Source organism: Centropristis striata, chromosome 5 (genome assembly GCF_030273125.1).
Source record: "Centropristis striata isolate RG_2023a ecotype Rhode Island chromosome 5, C.striata_1.0, whole genome shotgun sequence".
Lineage (NCBI taxonomy): Eukaryota > Metazoa > Chordata > Actinopteri > Perciformes > Serranidae > Centropristis > Centropristis striata.
Window position 1 is genome coordinate 35,416,013 of NC_081521.1, and position 18,600 is coordinate 35,434,612.

The 18,600-nt window shown below is 38.4% G+C and overlaps 1 protein-coding gene across 1 annotated transcript; it reads left to right on the forward strand.

Annotated features, from left to right (window-relative positions):
* The first annotated feature begins 11,664 nt into the window (after positions 1-11,664).
* Positions 11,665-17,886, forward strand: nr4a1 (nuclear receptor subfamily 4, group A, member 1). Its single transcript, XM_059333384.1, has 7 exons — positions 11,665-11,774; positions 13,264-14,056; positions 14,147-14,276; positions 14,370-14,539; positions 15,337-15,539; positions 15,660-15,838; positions 16,804-17,886. Exons 2-7 carry the CDS (start codon positions 13,274-13,276, stop codon positions 17,058-17,060), a joined length of 1,722 nt encoding a protein of 573 aa, XP_059189367.1. The 5' UTR covers positions 11,665-11,774; positions 13,264-13,273; the 3' UTR covers positions 17,061-17,886.
* Positions 17,887-18,600: the final 714 nt, after the last annotated feature.

Here is an 18,600-nt window from a genome sequence, read left to right on the forward strand (position 1 = left end):
ATTGCATCCAAAACATAAATGCTTGCTAGCCAGAACAAGATCTTTAGGGGTGCTTTCACAACCAAAGTCTGTTTGGTTAGTCCAAATCAAAGTCAAATTGATACTTTTGATATGTTTGTATTCATTCTGGTTTGCTTTCACAGTGCATACATGTAGCCCACTGCATTTTGGTTCATTTCCTGTAATTGGGTTGGATTAAGTTCACAGTGCAATCGAACCGCACTAGGGTTCGTCTCTTTCAATCCTGTGACCTGGGAGCCCCTCTCACAAGTGGTCTATGGCCGGTTGTTTTGGTTCGCACCAGAGTACGACAAGGATTTAACCACACCAGAGTGTAACTGAAACGGACTGAACTTTGGGTTGTAAAAGCGCCCTAAAATACTTTTGTCACTTTTGTCCACACTGGACGACAAAATCATCACAAAATGAAAGTTTCTTGTAGTTGCTTTAACTAGTTTTCAAATAAATGATGTGAGTACTTCTACCACTATTTTAGTATGTGATCTACTGTACCTCAGTAATCCCCACCTAAAACAAGTCACAATGCCCTGAGAGTGTCAGTGACTGGGCCCCAGGGACATGGACAGGTCTGTCCCTGAGAATGACCGCAGTGCTGGACTGGTCCAGCCCGGTGTGTGTGTGTGTGTGTGTGTGTGTGTGTGTGTGTGTGTGTGTGTGTGTGTGTGTGTGGGCAGTTGATGAGGGAGGAATGTGAGAGTGGGAAGGCTCAGAAGGGAGGGGGGCATTCTTGTGACCTACAAACGGACGACAGAAAAGATTTTGTCCTCCCGGAAGACAAAGACAAGCATGAAGACAGAGCTCATTATTCACACTGTGCTGTGAGGAAATGTCTCTGATGACAGCACGGCCGGGGTTTGCGTCATTTTCACTTAATGTAATCTGGACGGAAAGTTATTGTTCAACACTGCAGCGACCATGACGAGTTTATCGTCAAGTTAGTGGAGTTCTAAGAACATGAGTTGAAGTATTTATATGGTGTGTGCTTATCATGTTTAATAGATTTAAAGCAATAACACATCCTCATAAAATCATTTTTACATGAAATATTTCAAACAACTGTCTTTCAATTCTGTGGATCACAGCTGTGGAGTAAATACCATATTGAGCACCAAATATATAATACAAATGTATGATATAATATGTTGTTCATTCTGCCCATCTCTCTTTACTTGTATTTTAGGCATTTTAGCAGCAGCAGCAGCAGCAGCAGTAACAACAACAACGACAACTACAACCACAATAATAATCATAATAATAATAATAATTATTATTATTATTATTATAATTTAAATCTACTATTTGAATTTCTATCTCTAATTCTATTACCGTATTAATCTTTTTTCCCTTTTAATTGAGTAATCCTTAATTTCATTTTTTTGTGTGTGTGTGAGTTGTCTTCATAAATCTTCTCATGTAATGTATCATGTTATTTTGTATTTTCTTACTTAAACTGATTGACTAAGCAAAACTAGTGTTGAAAAAACATTGCTAATATTCTAATTGATTATCCAACCAAAACCAAATGACAATTATTTAATCATTTTCATCATTAAAAATCAAGCATTTTATTTTTATTTAACCTTTATTTAACCAGGGAATATCCCATTGAGATTAAGAACCTCTTTTTCAAGGGAGCCCTGGCCAAGAGGCAGCAAACACAGAATACAGTTACATATTTACATAAGTATAGGTGCATCACTAATCTATGATAGTAGTAAATATTAAATGTACATTAAATGTACTGGGGAGAGGTTGATCATTCGTATCAGGATGCTGCCCTCTAGTGGTGAATCAGTTCACAAACAGTTAAATGCAGGATTTTATTATTCATTAAACTCCCTTCACACATTGGGCATCTCAGGCAACACATCAGGTTGATTTCAGATCTTCCATATTTAAATAATTAGGCTACGATACAGTATCTCGACTTATGTAAATAATACACTTTTCTGTCAAATAAACTTTCTTTGTCTCTTAATAGGTAAGTTGTGGTAATGTGACAGTGAGTCAGAATACCAGGGCCCTGAAACTGAAACAGGCATAATTGAACCATAGTTAATTTCATAATTTACATCTGTGCTTTTCCAACTACAACACGTCAAAATATCCTCATTAAAAGGGTTATTTCATTTAAAAACACTCTGTTCTTGCAATAAACATACAAAACATATGCCACCCCAACAAAATAACTAGATGAATGGATTAAAGAGATTAAATACATGAAAATAAAAGCACAGAAAGAAAGGGCTAGATGCAGCAAATTCAGATAATGCAGTATACATATCTAACTACACTGTATTTGTGAGAACTGAGATACCAATAACATATATAGAAAGATAAATATTTAAAAATAAATAAAAGCAAAGGAAAAAAGATCATAGTAATAATAATAATAATAATAATAATAATAGTAGTAGTAGTAGTAGTAGTAGTAGTAGTAGTAGTAGTATCTAAAAATATAATTATTATTTATTTATAAAATAAAATAAAATAAAATAAATGTACACTAGCACTAAAAGTTTGGGTTACCACAGAAAATGTCTGTGTTCTTTTCAATGAAAACAAACTGTTTTATGTATGAAATTAGTTTTAAAAAAAGAAATCTAAAATATAGTAAAGACATCGACAAGGGTAGAAATAATAATTTTAACCTGTATAAGTCTCCAACTTTACCTCTAGATACTCAACTTACCTAAGGGAGGATCGTTTTACTGCTTCTCAAATCAACACAAAACAGTTTTCAGTTTTGCTAACATAATGCACAGGTCTTTTAATAATCAATCAGCCTTTCAACAACGTGGATTACTTAACACAATGTGCCACTGGAACACATTAGTGATGGTTGCTGACAATATATAATAGATATTTCATAAGAACATCAGCTTTCCTGCTTAAATAGTCATTTGCCACATTAACAATGTCTTGACTGTATGTCTGCTATTTATTTTATTGAAATGTGGTTTTCTTTTAAAAAATTAAAAAAATTAAAAAAGGACATTTGACCCCACATTTTTGAGCAGTAGTGTATACTATGGTAAAAGGGTCAGAAATTCTTTATTCAGATATCTATTTAATGTTCTGTTTGGTAAAGCTTTTTTTTTCAGCCACTACATGTTACACAAAAATGGGTTGAAAACAACCTGTTTGAGCCATCTCTATCATTCACTTTAGGTATGTTGTGTTTAAAAAGTCCACTAGATGTCGCTGTGTCTTTAAATAGTGTCTCCTGACAGGAAGTCACTCCAAACATGAGGGCTCTGCTGTGTGGTGGAGTTTTCACAGGTAAGCGTATAACATTTAACATATTGTGTTTTCAGAGGTCTTACTAAATAGAATTACTTGATACAACAACCAAAGATTCCAATTGGGGTTAGAGACTTTTCTGAATACAACCTACCAAACTATTTGTTTTTCCTTTTGAAGTAAAAAGTAAATCCACGCCAATGTAAATAAAATCAACTGTTGGTTATGAAATAAATAGTAACTTGTTGTTTTAAAGTGTGTTTCATATTAAAGATGTAGCTAAAAGGGCTAAATAATTATAACAATGAAAATAAAACATTAAAACAATGACATATAGACAAGGACTTTGGATAATAGCAGAAAAGTAGACTGTGACAATCTATCTATAAAAGCAAGAAGCGTCTGTGTGTGTGTGGATGTTGAGGGCATATCTCGCTGACCGTTAGTTAGACTGACCTAATATTTCATACGTGGCTTGCGCATGGCCTGAAGGTGTGCATCCTCGATTTTGGAGATTTTTTAAATACATTTTTCAAAATATCATTATTTACGTGCACTGTTTTCCATCGGACGCCTTTTAGGGGAGCTCCGCCCCATTGTGTGATAGGCCTACACCTGGTCAGTAACGCAATTCCCTCTGGACTTCCACGTCTGACTCATCTCATCTGTAAGTCTATTTAGCCTACCTATCTTTAGGAGTTTTAAAGTGCGCTACAAGGTTCAATTTTCCAATAATATCTGAATAGTTTCCAGCGAATATCAATGTTCAATGTATATGTGCTGGATGGTGTGCGCAAAGATATAGATAAGAAAGGCTAGATGGCTCGAGGCGGAGTCACCAGCGTCCGTATAAGGCGGCCATCTTACCACAGGCAGCTGGCCCTCATAACAGGTGCATGTAGTATTTAAATAACCAGATGGCTTAATTTTAAACCAATTTTCAAAGGGTTTGGTTTGTTATAAACCTCAGAGTTGTGGTTAAATTCCTGCACACTCAAGAATAATTTTAATACATTTTTATATGAATTATTCTTGAGTATACAGGAACATAACCACAACTCTGAGGTTCATAACAAACCAAACCCTTTGAAAATCGGTTTAAAATTAAGCAATCTATGGTTATTTAAATGCTTCATGCACCTTAGACTATGATGTTATGAAGAAGAAGAAGATTACTTTATTAATCCCACAATGGGGAAATTCAACCTCTGCATTTAACCCATCCTTTTTTACACACAAGTGAACACACCATGCAAGGAGCAGTGGGCCGCACGTTACTGCGCCCGGGGGTTAGGTGCCTTGCCCAAGGGCACTTCAGTCCTAGACCTGTCAGTACCGGGACTCGAACCAGCGACTCTCCAGTTACAAGCCCTATTCCTAACATCTAGGCCAAGGACTGCCCTGTTATGAGTGGTTGAGCTGCCTGTGGTAGGATGGCCGCCACGCGATTACGTTGGTCTTCATTGGCTAACAGCGTGCGTGAGCCATCTAGGGTAGTATATATATATATATATATATATATGGGTGTGCGTACCTTTTGAAAAGTAAGTGTTTTATGGAGTTGCAGACGTTGTAGTGGTCTGCATGTAATGTGGGAATTCGCGATTCGCTACTTAGTCTCCCAGTATACGAATACATACTTGCTATGGGCACTGCACTAGTTTACATAAAATAAAGACATTTAGAATAGGTAAAACATAATGAGAATGACATTAAACGCCAAATTAAATAAGTTCTGTTCAGCTGTTAATAATTATATAATTAATATATCAGACACTTTATCTTGCAGCTCTAGATTTACAGTCTAGTTCAAAAAGTCTATAACCTTTCGAGGGTTGGAGCCTGAACAGCATGTGAAACATCTTCCTGTTTTTGCAAACGACAGCAAAAGTTGAGAGCTCTGAAGTGACAACAGACATAAAGGATAAGGTGTCACTTGCTCCTGTACTGGAGAGTCTCATAATAAATTGTGTCCTGGTACATGGTCATATGACTTGTCATGGCTAATTTAAAAAATAGTAACTGCAATACACAACAATGAGTCAAACGTAAGGACAGCAAAGGCTTTGGAGAAGCAAAGTGGAAGAGGAGATCATCATTTATGTGATCTGTGTGCAAAATACGAGATATATTCTATGTCTGATGTCGGATCCTTTTTTCATTCGAGACTGGAAAGTGAAACCCGATAAGGACAGTGGTGACTTAAGCCTCGAAGAGGAACATGGGAGTGAAAGACACATTTGTTCAGTCACAAGGGGACCTAATCATGTTTTAGCAGCAGCTTCTCCATATCTGTGAATGTCACGGTGTGTAAATCCTGTTTTTTGCAACATTTCCCACGTTGTGCTGATGAAGGAGGTGAATGGATTATCCCATGTCTGCTATACAAAAGACACTAATTAATAGATTTATTTTTGTTTTATGATGTGTCTTCTTACTTACAATATATTTAGACCAGATCATATCAAACTGTCCAAGATGCCTTACAGCAGTAATACACTGCCACAGAAATAACATATATGTCTATATGTATATGATAATTAATTTCCTCTGTTAGAAAAATACCAACCAGTGACAAATTAAGGAACTTTTAAAGGGACTTTTTTGTAAAAGTGGCATGAAATTTACTTGTCCCCAGAGGATGAACCCTACTGACTTCATCCAGTGCCACCATGAGGTTCACATTTTTTGGGTTTTACTGAAATGTCTTGACAACTGTTATGGATTGTTCTGTCATTCAGTGCAGATATTCATGGTGCCCGGAGGATGTATCCTCTTGATTTTGGTTCCTCTTGCACCATCATGGTGTTGGTATTTGTGGTTCCAAGTGAAATGTCTCAACAGCTGCTTGATTGATTCTCATTAAATTTGACATTCATGTCCAACAGCGTCATCATCAGGTTGTTTTTTCACTATTTGCGACAGCGCGTGGCTGTTGTTGTTTTCACCTTGTGAGTGTCTTTTCATGGCTAAATGACCCATTTTCCACCAACCTGGAGCTGATTCTGTTCTGGTTCATGCACTTTATTGTGAACCATTTCGAGCATTTTGAGCAAAAGTAAATAGATTTGTTGGTTCCCAGCTACCTCCTATGTTTTGGTTTAACCTGATTTGCAAAGTGAAGTGGGCGTGTCCTGTTCTACAGGTTGGAAAAATAGGATGGAGTCTTGAACATAATAATAAATTCAATGTTTTCTTATCATCAGTAGTTGGTCCATGCTTGTTTTTGGATGGAAAAAATGAAATATCTGTAATAATTCGACAAAAGCTTCAGGTAGATGCACATGTAATCAGTGCATCAGTGCAGTGGATTTGACTACTTCCCCAGGTGTTTATATCTTTCTGTCTGTGGACAAACTGTGATTGGGTCACATCTTGGGTAAGATGCAGTCAGGAAACTTTACAGGTGTGAAGTTGAGATCAAAATTAGGCTGAGCATAAAGATTCTGGCCTGGTCTGATTTGGCATTGCGGTTGGTGTGATCTCATCATAAAATGGTCTCTAGTAATGGGGACTAGTTCTGACATCCCATTGATCTGATATTAGATGGCGTTGTCATTAGATATATGGGTTAAAAAGCCCAACAGTCTAAAAATCTACACTGGAGTCCAGTGCCTGTTCCATTGACGTGCTTCTTAATCAAATAATTTGTTTAGATCAGTTAGATTAAGGCACAAAAGCCTCTTGGTGAAGGCTAGAGAAAAAATCTTTTTACGATTCTTGAGCTGTCGGACCAAAGGCATGGCATCCTGGTCAATTTGTCCATTCCCTTTATGCCTGCCAAATGAATGACACTTCCATCAACTTCAGATGTACTTTGTGTTCAGTGTTAATTAGCTAGTGACAAACATTATACCTACCTGAGCAGCATGCTGGTGCTAATATTCAGCTCATAAAGCAGCTAGTGTCTCTTTTAAATACTTAATAACAGTTGTTGTTCAGAAGGTTGTTAATTCAATTATGTGGTAATTAAAGAGGCTGTAGTTCGTCTAGTTGCTGTATTCCCCCAATTTTATCATGTCAATTAAAATAGCTAAATATTAGAAATACCTCTCATTTTAATGCTGTTCAATACAACACCAGCACACAGTTATAGAATACAGAAAATACAGAAAATACACCACAGAGTTGAGAAACTAAAACTGAACTTTTGAAGCATTTATTACAGGGGTGTTGCATTATGTTACATCATACAGGTGCTTCTATATTTCAGGATGCTCAGTGTATAAGAACAGCTAAATATTAGATCAAGTGCAGCTATAAATAAAACACACACAGGGAAGTACATATATACACACACACATACACAAACATGACTTCATATCATGTTGCAAGGCCTCAAACAATCCACACCCTGCACACCCTGTAAAACCATCCATGTGGCCGCTTAGCGTGAAGACGCCAGTGGGCACAAAGGCATGCTTGAACCCGACCACCTCCTGTCGGAGTTCCCAGTGAAGCTGATATTTTTGGTGCAGAATATGAGCTGCAATTTATCTACAAGTCCTAAAACAGTCGCAGATGGAGTAAAGAGGCAGGTGTTGCTTTGCTAACGTCACATTCACACAATGTGTGTTCAGTCAGTCAGGCACGAGCTACGTGTGAGAAGAAAGCACAGTAATGGACTTGTTTGTTTTGTTTCTATCTCTTATATTCAAGATAAGGTCATTGTCATTGCACAGCTTCGCAAATCTTTCTTTTTCAGACTAAAGCACTGATATATCTGCATATTAAATGCCATGATAATTAGATTTTATGTGATTACACTCATTATTATATAATCTAACAGGCGATATGATGCATCTCTGGATGGTGTTTATTCACTGATCTGCTGTGACATCACTCAATGCAGAAACAAACTACCCATTCAGTGAATGAGGCTAAAATCACAAGTTAGTAATCGTACACAAGCAGTGGAATCCTCTAGAGTTTGGAAAAAGATGCAAAGCATGACTGATAGCATCGACCCAGCCTCATTTACATCTGTATGCAAACTACCAGGGATCTAATGCTCAACTGACATCAACAACTGGAGCTTTTTCCGGGCCGTAACAGCTTAAGTTGGTCTATCTGATGAAAACACTTTGTTATCAGTGACAGTACAAAGCTGAACTCCCTCATGGATCCCCCGCAGTCATGGCTAAGCCTTTTAACATTTCATCAGAAGGGATTTTACGTATGGAAATGATATGTTGATGTGTATCTGTAATGTAAGACCAATTGTAGATATCTACAATAAACATTGCAAGTATCCAAAACTACATCATGGATGTGTCGACTGGAAATTATAAAACATCATAATTGAATATTAGATAACTGTAACTGTTTGTATAGAAGTCAATGCATGGAAGTCCATTTTAACAGTTGTTTGCTAAGTTTGAATGTCTGGAATTAAAAGTACAGATATTAAAAATTCCAATTTGACTCTTCATAATTCCAATTATGTTCATTCCAGACAGTCAACTTTAGCTAATACATGTTAAAATAGCTTGCCATGTGAGACCTGAGTTGGTAATATTATTAATTAGAATTCCAACTATTCATTTTACATTATGGACGTGTCAACTTGGACACATCATACCACGTCATAATTGCACTAATATACCTGTAACTGAGTTAGAATAGAAGTCGACGATAAAAGTAAAATGAATGATCTCACCAGAAATTAACACAGACATGACAGGCAGATTTGCACCGAAGAACTAAAGGATTTCTCCACAATGACAGACATCTTCTCAACTCAAAAATAGCACTCATGGAGCAAGGAGCAACAGGTGGTGGGTGGAGCTCTGGCACATGTGATAATACTAAGCAAGTACAGTGTAGGGCATGTGTATGAGTGAGAGAACAGATGTACATAAAGGCCACGTTTAATGCACATTGCATAACAATGTAGAAACGCTCATCAGCCTTTACATACACTAAAACACAGTAAAATCTATATAACAACTGACTGTTATACTGTTGACAACTTTGTCTTTTTTTGTCTTTTCAGCAAATAACTGAGTTGTTCTCTTTCATAGAATCTGCAGCCAAAGGATGTTGTTGATGTCACAAAATGTGGCCTGTGTCTGGTAACCCAGATAACAAGATAACCAGTAAAATCAGTTTCTGTGCTGCAGGGAGGCCCAGTTATGTGCTGGCATGACATCACAGATGCCCATTCATTCACAGGGGAAAAACAGAAAAAAAAAAACTTCAATGGGAGGGTGATTAGTTTCCACTGTAGTCTGCAACCAGTCAGGCTCACGAGCCAAAAATGTGTACCATCCAAGAATTCTGTCTGGAAGCTGATGGCAGCCACTTAACTCTTGATCTTCGTGCAAGAATGACCTTGAAGAGACAGCAGGAACGAGGATCACAGCGCAAACACACAGCAGAGTTGTTCCATTTAGTAAGTTATTCAGCATTTTTGTCAGTCTCAGTCAGGTTTGAGTGGCTGGCTTCTTCCTCTGTTGCATCAGCTTGTGAAAAGTGATTTCTATTATAAATGACATTCAGGGGCAATGATTGTTAGTGAGACTCTGTGGGCTTAAAAAGGCTTGTGGAGAAAAACAAACTCCTGGTGTGAAGAAAAGTGAAGGTCTGGATCCTACAGAAGGCCTGTAAATGTGTGCAAATCAAGAGGGGATCACAGGAGCTGGGGTATTAACCCTCTTAACCCCAAGCTGATTCAGGGCATTTTTTTGCTCCTCTTACATTTTACTTATGGCCGTGTATTTCACTGCAATATATAAAATAACCTCCATGGAATTGGCATAATCATGGCTAGAAGTGTGAACAAATATATTTTGTCATAAAAAATCATCAAAACCTCTCCTCTCCTGTCCTCTCCTCTCAGCTCTGTGTAAACAGCCTGCAGTTCTGTCTGATTTTCAGTAAATATTTGTCACATGACTGTATGTCTCAGCAAAATCAATCATGGTTTGTCAATTACGCTGAGGAGCGCAGCATTTAATTTTTCAAACAGGATCCAGTTATTACAAACAGTTTATGTAGAATAAAGTGATTTTGACAGAAACATCACAATTTCAAGCATTGTTTTGGTTACTTTTTGTAATGGAAACCTTTGTTACCTGGAAAAGGTTTAAAAAAGTGACGGCTATATTTTTGTAGGATATGATCACATGAATTGTGCGGCACAAGTTTTTGTAAGAAATCATGCAAACCCCCTCATGAGAATGCGGTGCAAAGTTCTCAAGCCCGCCCCTGTGGTAATAACCATTACAGTGAGTGACTTCAGGACCACGCTGGGTCATGATGACACACACACACACACACACACACACACACACACACAGTGAAACCAATACCAGCCTCAAACTGGCGCAGCAAGCAATAAAAGGGAACACCATGCAATGCTGCGATACACCGCAAAATATTTCCCTTAAATGACGTATAAGCACGTTTGACTTTCTCAAAAAGTCACATATTGCAATATTTGGAAAGCGTATTATGACCATGAATACAATAATTGGATTGGATGTTGTACAGATAGTATTGTGTCGTCACCCCTGCACATGGCTTGATAAAGCAACCTATTCCGGCTCCCTTTAACTCCTTCCTATAGTGTTAAATGTGTACAATTTTTGAATTTATGAACATGCAAAACAGAAGTACAAAAATGACATACTACTTCAAGTTAACTCAGTTAACTACTTCACTGAGGTCTTCCCCTGAAGCATGTACAGGTGTCTTTGCCATTTGTTATGCTACACACCAGGTAATAGTATAGTATGTAAAACATATTTATGAAAAAAACAACATATTATAGTATGGCCAAAATGTGAAAAAAATGTCATAGTATAGTATAGTGAAAAATGGTCAAACTCTAATTTGTCCAAAAATGCAATAAAATGTTTTAGAAAAGCATGTAGATCATCTAAGAAAATCTTTCTTTCAGTGCTGTTTTTAAAAAAGCCTAATTTATCATCGCTTTTACCATAGCACAGCAGCAGTAAAAATATTTTTTTCATCCTATAAATAGAAAAGCCTATAACCTGCTGTGACTTCCTGTTTATCTATCATGAAATCATATTCCAGTTTCTCAGCAAAACTGAACTAACCCTAACTTTATCTTACAACAAAGAGACACTTCTGCAAACTGGCACTGTGACAGCCTCTTCCTGCTCAAAATATTAAGTTATATTCAGCCTGATTGGGTTGTATTTAGATTCGTGTGTGTGTGTGTGTGTGTGTGTGTGTCGGGGAGGACAATGCTGCGGTTTTTTCGCTATACGCGCGTCAACGGAATCCCGGAGTGCGTCATTGAACGTCTATTCTCTCGAACGCGCGCTGTGATTGGCTGGAGAGTGGAAATCTCCCGCCCACCGCCCGGCTCTGTATGGAATCCTTCGTCCGACGTCATGGGTACAACAGCGGATCGTATAAAAGTGTCGAGGAGCCGAGATCACGGAGGTACTCGCTCCTCAGATGGGAAACACTGAACATGACTGATGGTCGTTTGTGGAGTACAGACAGTTCAAAACACTTGTAAACGGACCTGACAGGTAAGAAATAATTTTACATTTGTAAGTACATTACACGTGAATGCGGAAACTCTGGATTTTAAATGTTACAACTGAGAACTGAGCATTAAAGTGAGTTTAAATCGAAGAGAAGGCAGAAAGCAAAAAGTTTGTTATACGTTTATGTGTTGTTTCCACAGCTCCTGCATGTGTCAGTATTCAGTGGGTAGCCCATTGAAGAAATAATTACTACTTTGCACAGTTAGTGTGTTAAATTAGGTCAATATTTTGCACTGGCTTTTTCAAAACTGTACAGTTCATTCATTTTGTATTGTTCTTATTTTCACATTTTTTATTCTACACTCTTCTTGTATTAATGTGGACTTTTGCTGTCCTTGCTTTTACTTTATTTTTTCTCTTACTGTGTTTATTGTTAAGCACCAAAACAACAAGGCAAATTCATTAAATGTGGAAAGCTACTGGCAATATATATTTTTATTGCCATAGTACAAGTACAATGAAATACAGTAGGAGCTAACTTATAAATGCCATATAAAATATTTACAATACTGTATATAAAAAATATTTAGAAATGCTATGTACAATCAGTGCAAAGTAAGAATAATATAACAGTACTAACAAGAATTGCACAGGCTACGATACTGAGAAATTATTGCAGTTCAGCATCTCATCAAAAATGCAAAAGGAAGTTAAGTGCAGAGCAATATATAGAGTTCAATTGCACAAACTGACAAACTTATTCTATTCTCTTAAATCATGCTATGTATTTATTATGGGGGGGGGGGGGGGGGGGGGGCTCGTGTTGGGATGTTTCATAAGTTATCTCAAACTTTTTTTGAATGATCAAATTATGCATTTTCATTGTGCAGTCATTGGAAAATGATGGTTTATTCATTTTAGGGATCTGTTATTGCAAATGATCGCTTTATAGAATGGTGAATAGACAGTAAGTGGTAGATATGAACGTGGTAATATATATATAGAGAGAGTATAGAACAGGATGAGCAGTGTAATAGAAATTTACAAAATATATTGTATCCCATTTACACCTGTAACTAAATGAGCTGATGTTGCAAAAAAAAAAGTGTTTTCTATATATGTATGGAACATGTATCCCACGTGTTGGCATTGAGCCCTTGACTGAAAGTCAACCCCCACTTACTTTACTTCCCAGGCATGTGCAGCTGACCATATTTACTACATAGTAATAAGATACAATGATTTATGACTGTTGCCATCTAGAGTAGCACCTTCTTTGTTTTCTCGTAACATTTATATCTATGCAGTTAGTATGTTATAGGTAGCTGAACCAGGGCCCCATGGGACCCTCAAAGACTCAGGTTCATTGGGTTTAACTTGATGATATCGAAAAGGAACCGGGTGCTGGAATTCATCATTTAAATTCCAGCACATGAGTACTGTAACAGTGCACAGTGAAGATTAACTCATGGGTTTAGTGTTAAAGATGAGGCTAAAAATCTGGAACACTTTTTCATTATGTCTTTTTCAGTCTTGCAGCCATGACTTGCATACACCCCCAGCATGGATCTCAGCTCTATGAAAACAACCTTGGCAGCTTGGAGCCTGAAAGCATAGACCTTATCTCCAGGCTGGCTGCTGATATGAGCAGTCCACGGGACCACCTCTCTGCTCCATCCCTGCCAAGCATCAGCTCCCTGGTGGACACTCATGGGGGCGACATTGATGCATATTCGTGCCAGTTCACTGCAGCCCCGGCCCACATCACTCCGTCGTCAGGCCAGGAGACTCCCTTCAAACTGGACGACCTCCAGGTGTACGGCTGTTACCCTGGCGCATTCACGCTAAATTACCCAGACGAGGCGGTGTCTCCTGGCGGCTCAGATTATTTTGGCAGCCCTGCATCGGCCTCGTCTCCTTCAACCCCCCGGTTCCTGAGTCAGCATGCGTCCAACTGGGATTCAGCTTTTGGGCCGTACTCACCCAATCCAGGATTTTGGGCGGCAGAGGACACCTCAGTGCCACAGGAGCCCTCTTTCTTCACTTTTGGCTCTGTAGAGGACATGCCTCATTTGAGTCAACCGCACTTACAAGAGCAGGATCCTTTCACGTTGGCCCACCCTCACCCGTCTGCAATGACCTTCCCTGCTTTAGTGATGGAGCAGGCGCGTAGCCTCGATGGCATTGACCAGCTGGATGGGAGCTTATCACCCAAATTAAAAAGTCCCAGTGGAAATGAAGGCTGCTGTGCTGTTTGTGGGGACAACGCCTCCTGTCAGCACTATGGGGTTCGCACATGTGAGGGCTGCAAAGGCTTTTTCAAGGTAATAAGATCCGACCTGTCTGTGCAGCTGACTGAATGTTTTGTGCCAGTCTGTGGGAAGGAAAAAGTAACATTTCTTTTTATTTCACAGCGTACAGTGCAAAAGAATTCTAAGTATGTTTGCCTTGCAAACAAAGACTGTCCTGTGGACAAGAGGAGGCGGAATCGATGCCAGTTCTGCCGTTTCCAGAAGTGTTTGGTTGTGGGCATGGTGAGGGAAGGTGAGTTCAGCACAAACACACATCCATGGTGTAGTATTGCATTATGGTGATGCTGATCTGAGACTAATAATCGATTGTCTCCATTTTTTCTAGTTGTGAGAACAGATAGCCTGAAAGGACGGAGAGGTCGCCTGCCTTCAAAGCCTAAAGTCACCCATGATGTGATGACGACCACCACTGTGTCTCCAGTGAGCATGATCGCTTCACTTGTGAGGGCCCACATCGACTCCAACCCTGGTGTTGGGAAACTGGATTATTCCAAGGTACACAGACCTTTAACGGCACGAAAGAGTGGCATTGGCATTTTGAGATATTGTCAACCAATTCTTGGCCTTTGGCTGCCAACAGTGGCAACCACTTTTCTAAATATAGAACTTTAAATATTGCTGTTACAGTCAGAATCTGGAACCACAAAACACTCCATGTGCGTTGGTGTGTTTACTCGTGTGTCACAGTTTTCTGTTTTTGAGACAATGGTGAAGATCAGATAAAGAATTTTATCTGTTTACTGAATAAGGTAAACTAAATATGGCAACCATATTTTCAGTTTTTAGCAACCAAAAGTTAAAGATATGTAGTGAGCCAGACAAAAGAAGAGACCATCCTAAATAGGTTGCCTAACAAATGTGGATCCTGATGACAGTGTGTGTACCAGATGTAATTAAATCTCTGATTGGAAGTGCAGAGGACATCGTGCATGAGGCTTTTATTCTGCATTGTTGATCAGTTTTCTTCTCCTACACACTTGTTGATCTACAGGTGTACAAAAGTTCAGCTTTTCTTTCTTCTGACACAGCACAGCTGAACACAGGATAGTTTTTTAAAATATGGACAAATAAACTTTAAATTATAGACAGTAAAAAGACAATATCTTTAACTTGAAAGTGGCAGAAAATCTAAATCCAGTGAATTGAAGAAAAAAACAAATGAATAAATAGGATAAGGGGAAGAGATAAATAAATAAATAAATAAATAATGGTCAGCTTTTATTAGAAAAAGGTATTTTTTCATCCTTTGGAATATGCATATGTTTGAACTTCTCTGCTGTCTGTAATTTCAGTATGACGAGGCAGAAGTCAGTCCAAACCAGAAAGAGGACGCCAATGACGTCAAACAGTTTTACAACTTACTCACATCGTCCATGGAGGTCGTCAGGAAGTGGGCGCAGAGCATCCCGGGTTTCTCTGAGTTCTGCTCAGAGGACCAGGAGCTGCTGCTGGAGTCTGCATTTGTCGAGCTCTTCATCTTGCGTCTTGCATATCGGTGAGTGCAACGTCCTTAAAAAAAAAACGTTCCTCATTTTTTTGATACAGTTTGCATGTAAAAAAACAGATACCTTCGCGAAAAAAATCAACAAACTGCTTTGTTTTTTCTCTTTTGAAGCTCCAATCCTGAAATGAAGAAGCTCATTTTCTGCAACGGGGCCGTGCTTCACAAAACGCAGTGCGTCCGAGGCTTTGGGGACTGGATTGACTCCATCTTGGAGTTTTCTCATAGCCTTCACCGCATGAAGCTGGATGTTTCCTCTTTCTCCTGTCTCACAGCCCTGGTAATCATCACCGGTAAGAGCTTCAGTCATCATAAAACATTTACCTGTAGAAGTGGAGATATCAGTTTATTTTTCTACTTTTAAATCCTTTTTCAATCTTCCTAACTTTCATTCAGCAAGTAAAACTATGTGCACGTGGACTCATTGGTGCAGACAATACAAGGCAGTTATATAACACAGGACTGACACAACAGGTGTTGAACAGCATGTAACAGGACCTCACATATAGCACAGACGTATATCACAGCAGACTAACATCCAAACATACTCAGACAAACATAACCACATACTGGCTTACATTTAGAGCCAAGGAATTGTTCCAATGCAGCAGCATTACAGGGACAGTTCAGCCCCAAATTTAAAAATATGTATTTGTTGTGCTTCTATAGCTGCGACCTAAAGCTGCTATAACAATGTCTATGGATTATCTTGAATAACTGGGTCATGATATCTGGAAAGAGACATTGCTGTTTAGCTTTTTTTTAGTGTATTGTCGAATTATTTATTCAAGGAAAGGCAGACGTCTCACTCAGCAACTTACCCCAAAACAAACTGGTGCAGTATCCCACTTGAGATTAGTTAAAGTTTCATTTGAAGTTTTTCCAGATTTAAGAAGAACTTGCACTCTCTTTAAAGCTGAGCAAAAGAAAAACAAATAAGCAAAGACAAAATTATTGGATGAAAACCATCAACAGATGTGTCACTTTCAAAGTTGACTCATTTCTTTTTATGAAAAAAAGACATTAATTTGCATTCAAAGAAATGTAAATGTCCCAGAGTTTGTTTAAAGGCTTGTTTCATTGGCAGTCTCTTTGCCAGATGTTTTTAGGCAGCCTGGAGTGATACACTTTATAGTTAAGAACACACTAAAGTCCACTTTATGGTCTCTTCTGACAGTTTGTTTTACTTGTGCATTATATAAAGTCAAAATACTGTAGCCTGAGGCTCTTTTCTGACTCCGTATCATATGTTCTGCAGACCGATATGGCCTCAAGGAGCCAAGACGTGTGGAGGACTTGCAGAACCAGCTCATCACCTGCCTCAAAGATCACATCTCTGGCTGCGGCTCTGATTCTCTGCGGCCCAATTACATGTCCAGACTTCTCGGGAAGCTGCCTGAGCTCAGGACTCTGTGCACTCAAGGCCTCCAGCGTATCTTTTACCTTAAATTAGAAGATCTCGTTCCTCCACCACCAATTGTGGAAAAAATCTTCATGGATACTCTTCCGTTTTGAGTGTGAGATGGGACTCACGTGATGTTTAAGATCTGGAGTTGATATGAGAGCCAAAGAGAAGAGACTCATACTTCAGGTAGAAGAAGAAAAGGGAGAAGAACTTGCAGGGATGATGCAGCTCCAGAGGAAAAGGGCTACTTTGAATTCAAAAGTGAACATTTGCAGAAGCGACATGCGGAGCCATCAAAATATGCTCTTCCTAGTTTGTTTTTCCAGGAAACTGTGTTTTCTGCACACAGGCAGCTCATGGACCAAACGGTTACTGTTTACATACAACAAGGTGACATGATCGGAAAGATTTCTGATGGAGGCGAGATGATTGCACTTTCCAAATCGATACAAATTGAATACAAATTGTTTCTGTGCCATCATATCAAATATATAATGAGCAAAATAATTGGGCTTTTTATGTCACAATCTTTTGAATGTGAATTGCACATGAAATATCAGATAAAGCATTAACATGATATCTTCAGCTCAATTATTAAAAAACGGTCATTATATTTCTGTTTAAATACTTCAGGAGCTCCAGGTTGTTTTCAAACAAGCAAATTATTTCACAGAATACGTATGTGGTGATAATAAATTAGGTTAAACTTACAGTGGTATCGTTCATGTATCATGAATAGACATTGAGCAGCTAATTTACTGTGTATCATCAGTCTTATACACTGGTCTTGGATGTAGATTGTTTTGAATCTGCTGATGTTGTTGCCACATGGACTGCAGTTTGAGAAAAATTTACTTTTCTGTTTTGTGTTATTTTTACATATGAAAAAGTTATATTTTACTGCACCATAAACATGAAATAAACTTTAAAACTGCATATTGCAACTGCTTTTGTCTTCCTTACTCAGAATATATAAAGAGGTATATTGCATGAGGTTGCACCTGTGGTTGAGGTTGAGATGTTATTGTGAAAAAATGTGTCCCTACTTGCACTTATAAACAATACACAATATAGTGTACTTTATATCAAGTAAATTAGTCTGCAGTATGTTCTTCCATTGTGTGTATCCATTGTGTGTTGCTGTGCCAGCAGCCTGTAAGCCTGAGTCAAGTGTAACTCCTTCTTTTGGCAACACATCAGAACATACTGTTGAAAAATGTCCCCCTGTCCACCTCCCTCCCAGTTATGCGCTGGTCTCTTTTTAGAAACTGGTGGAATTCCCAGTCCGCTCTCAAGTGACTCAGACTACTTCATCATTGTACAGTGCCACATTCTCACATGTGTGAGTGTGTGTGTGTGTGTGTGTGCGTGTGTGTGTGTGCATGCATGTGAAAACCTGAATGTACACTTTGTACTGCTTGGAGTAAATGTTGCCACAAGCCAGAGCAATAAAATATTGTTTATAGAGGAGAGATTTAGTCAGGTACACCTGTTAGTAGCACATGGGCAGAAGTCTCTTGTTACAAACTAAAAATACTTTCTCATCAGATCAAATTAAAAAAATGCTGTTTAGAGAAATTTTAATAAGTAATAGATAAGTAATTTGTCATTTGAAAATACAATGATATATTCTTTACAGATTGATATCAC

What these genes read in the sequence shown, in the direction of transcription:
- nr4a1 (XM_059333384.1), top strand. Translation starts at nt 13,274, where the DNA reads ATGACTTGCATACACCCCCAGCATGGATCTCAGCTCTATGAAAACAAC. An exon ending in TGTGGGCATGGTGAGGGAAG is followed by an intron (nt 14,277 to 14,369) that starts GTGAGTTCAGCA and finishes CATTTTTTCTAG; the next exon opens with TTGTGAGAACAGATAGCCTG. An exon ending in GGAAACTGGATTATTCCAAG is followed by an intron (nt 14,540 to 15,336) that starts GTACACAGACCT and finishes CTGTAATTTCAG; the next exon opens with TATGACGAGGCAGAAGTCAG.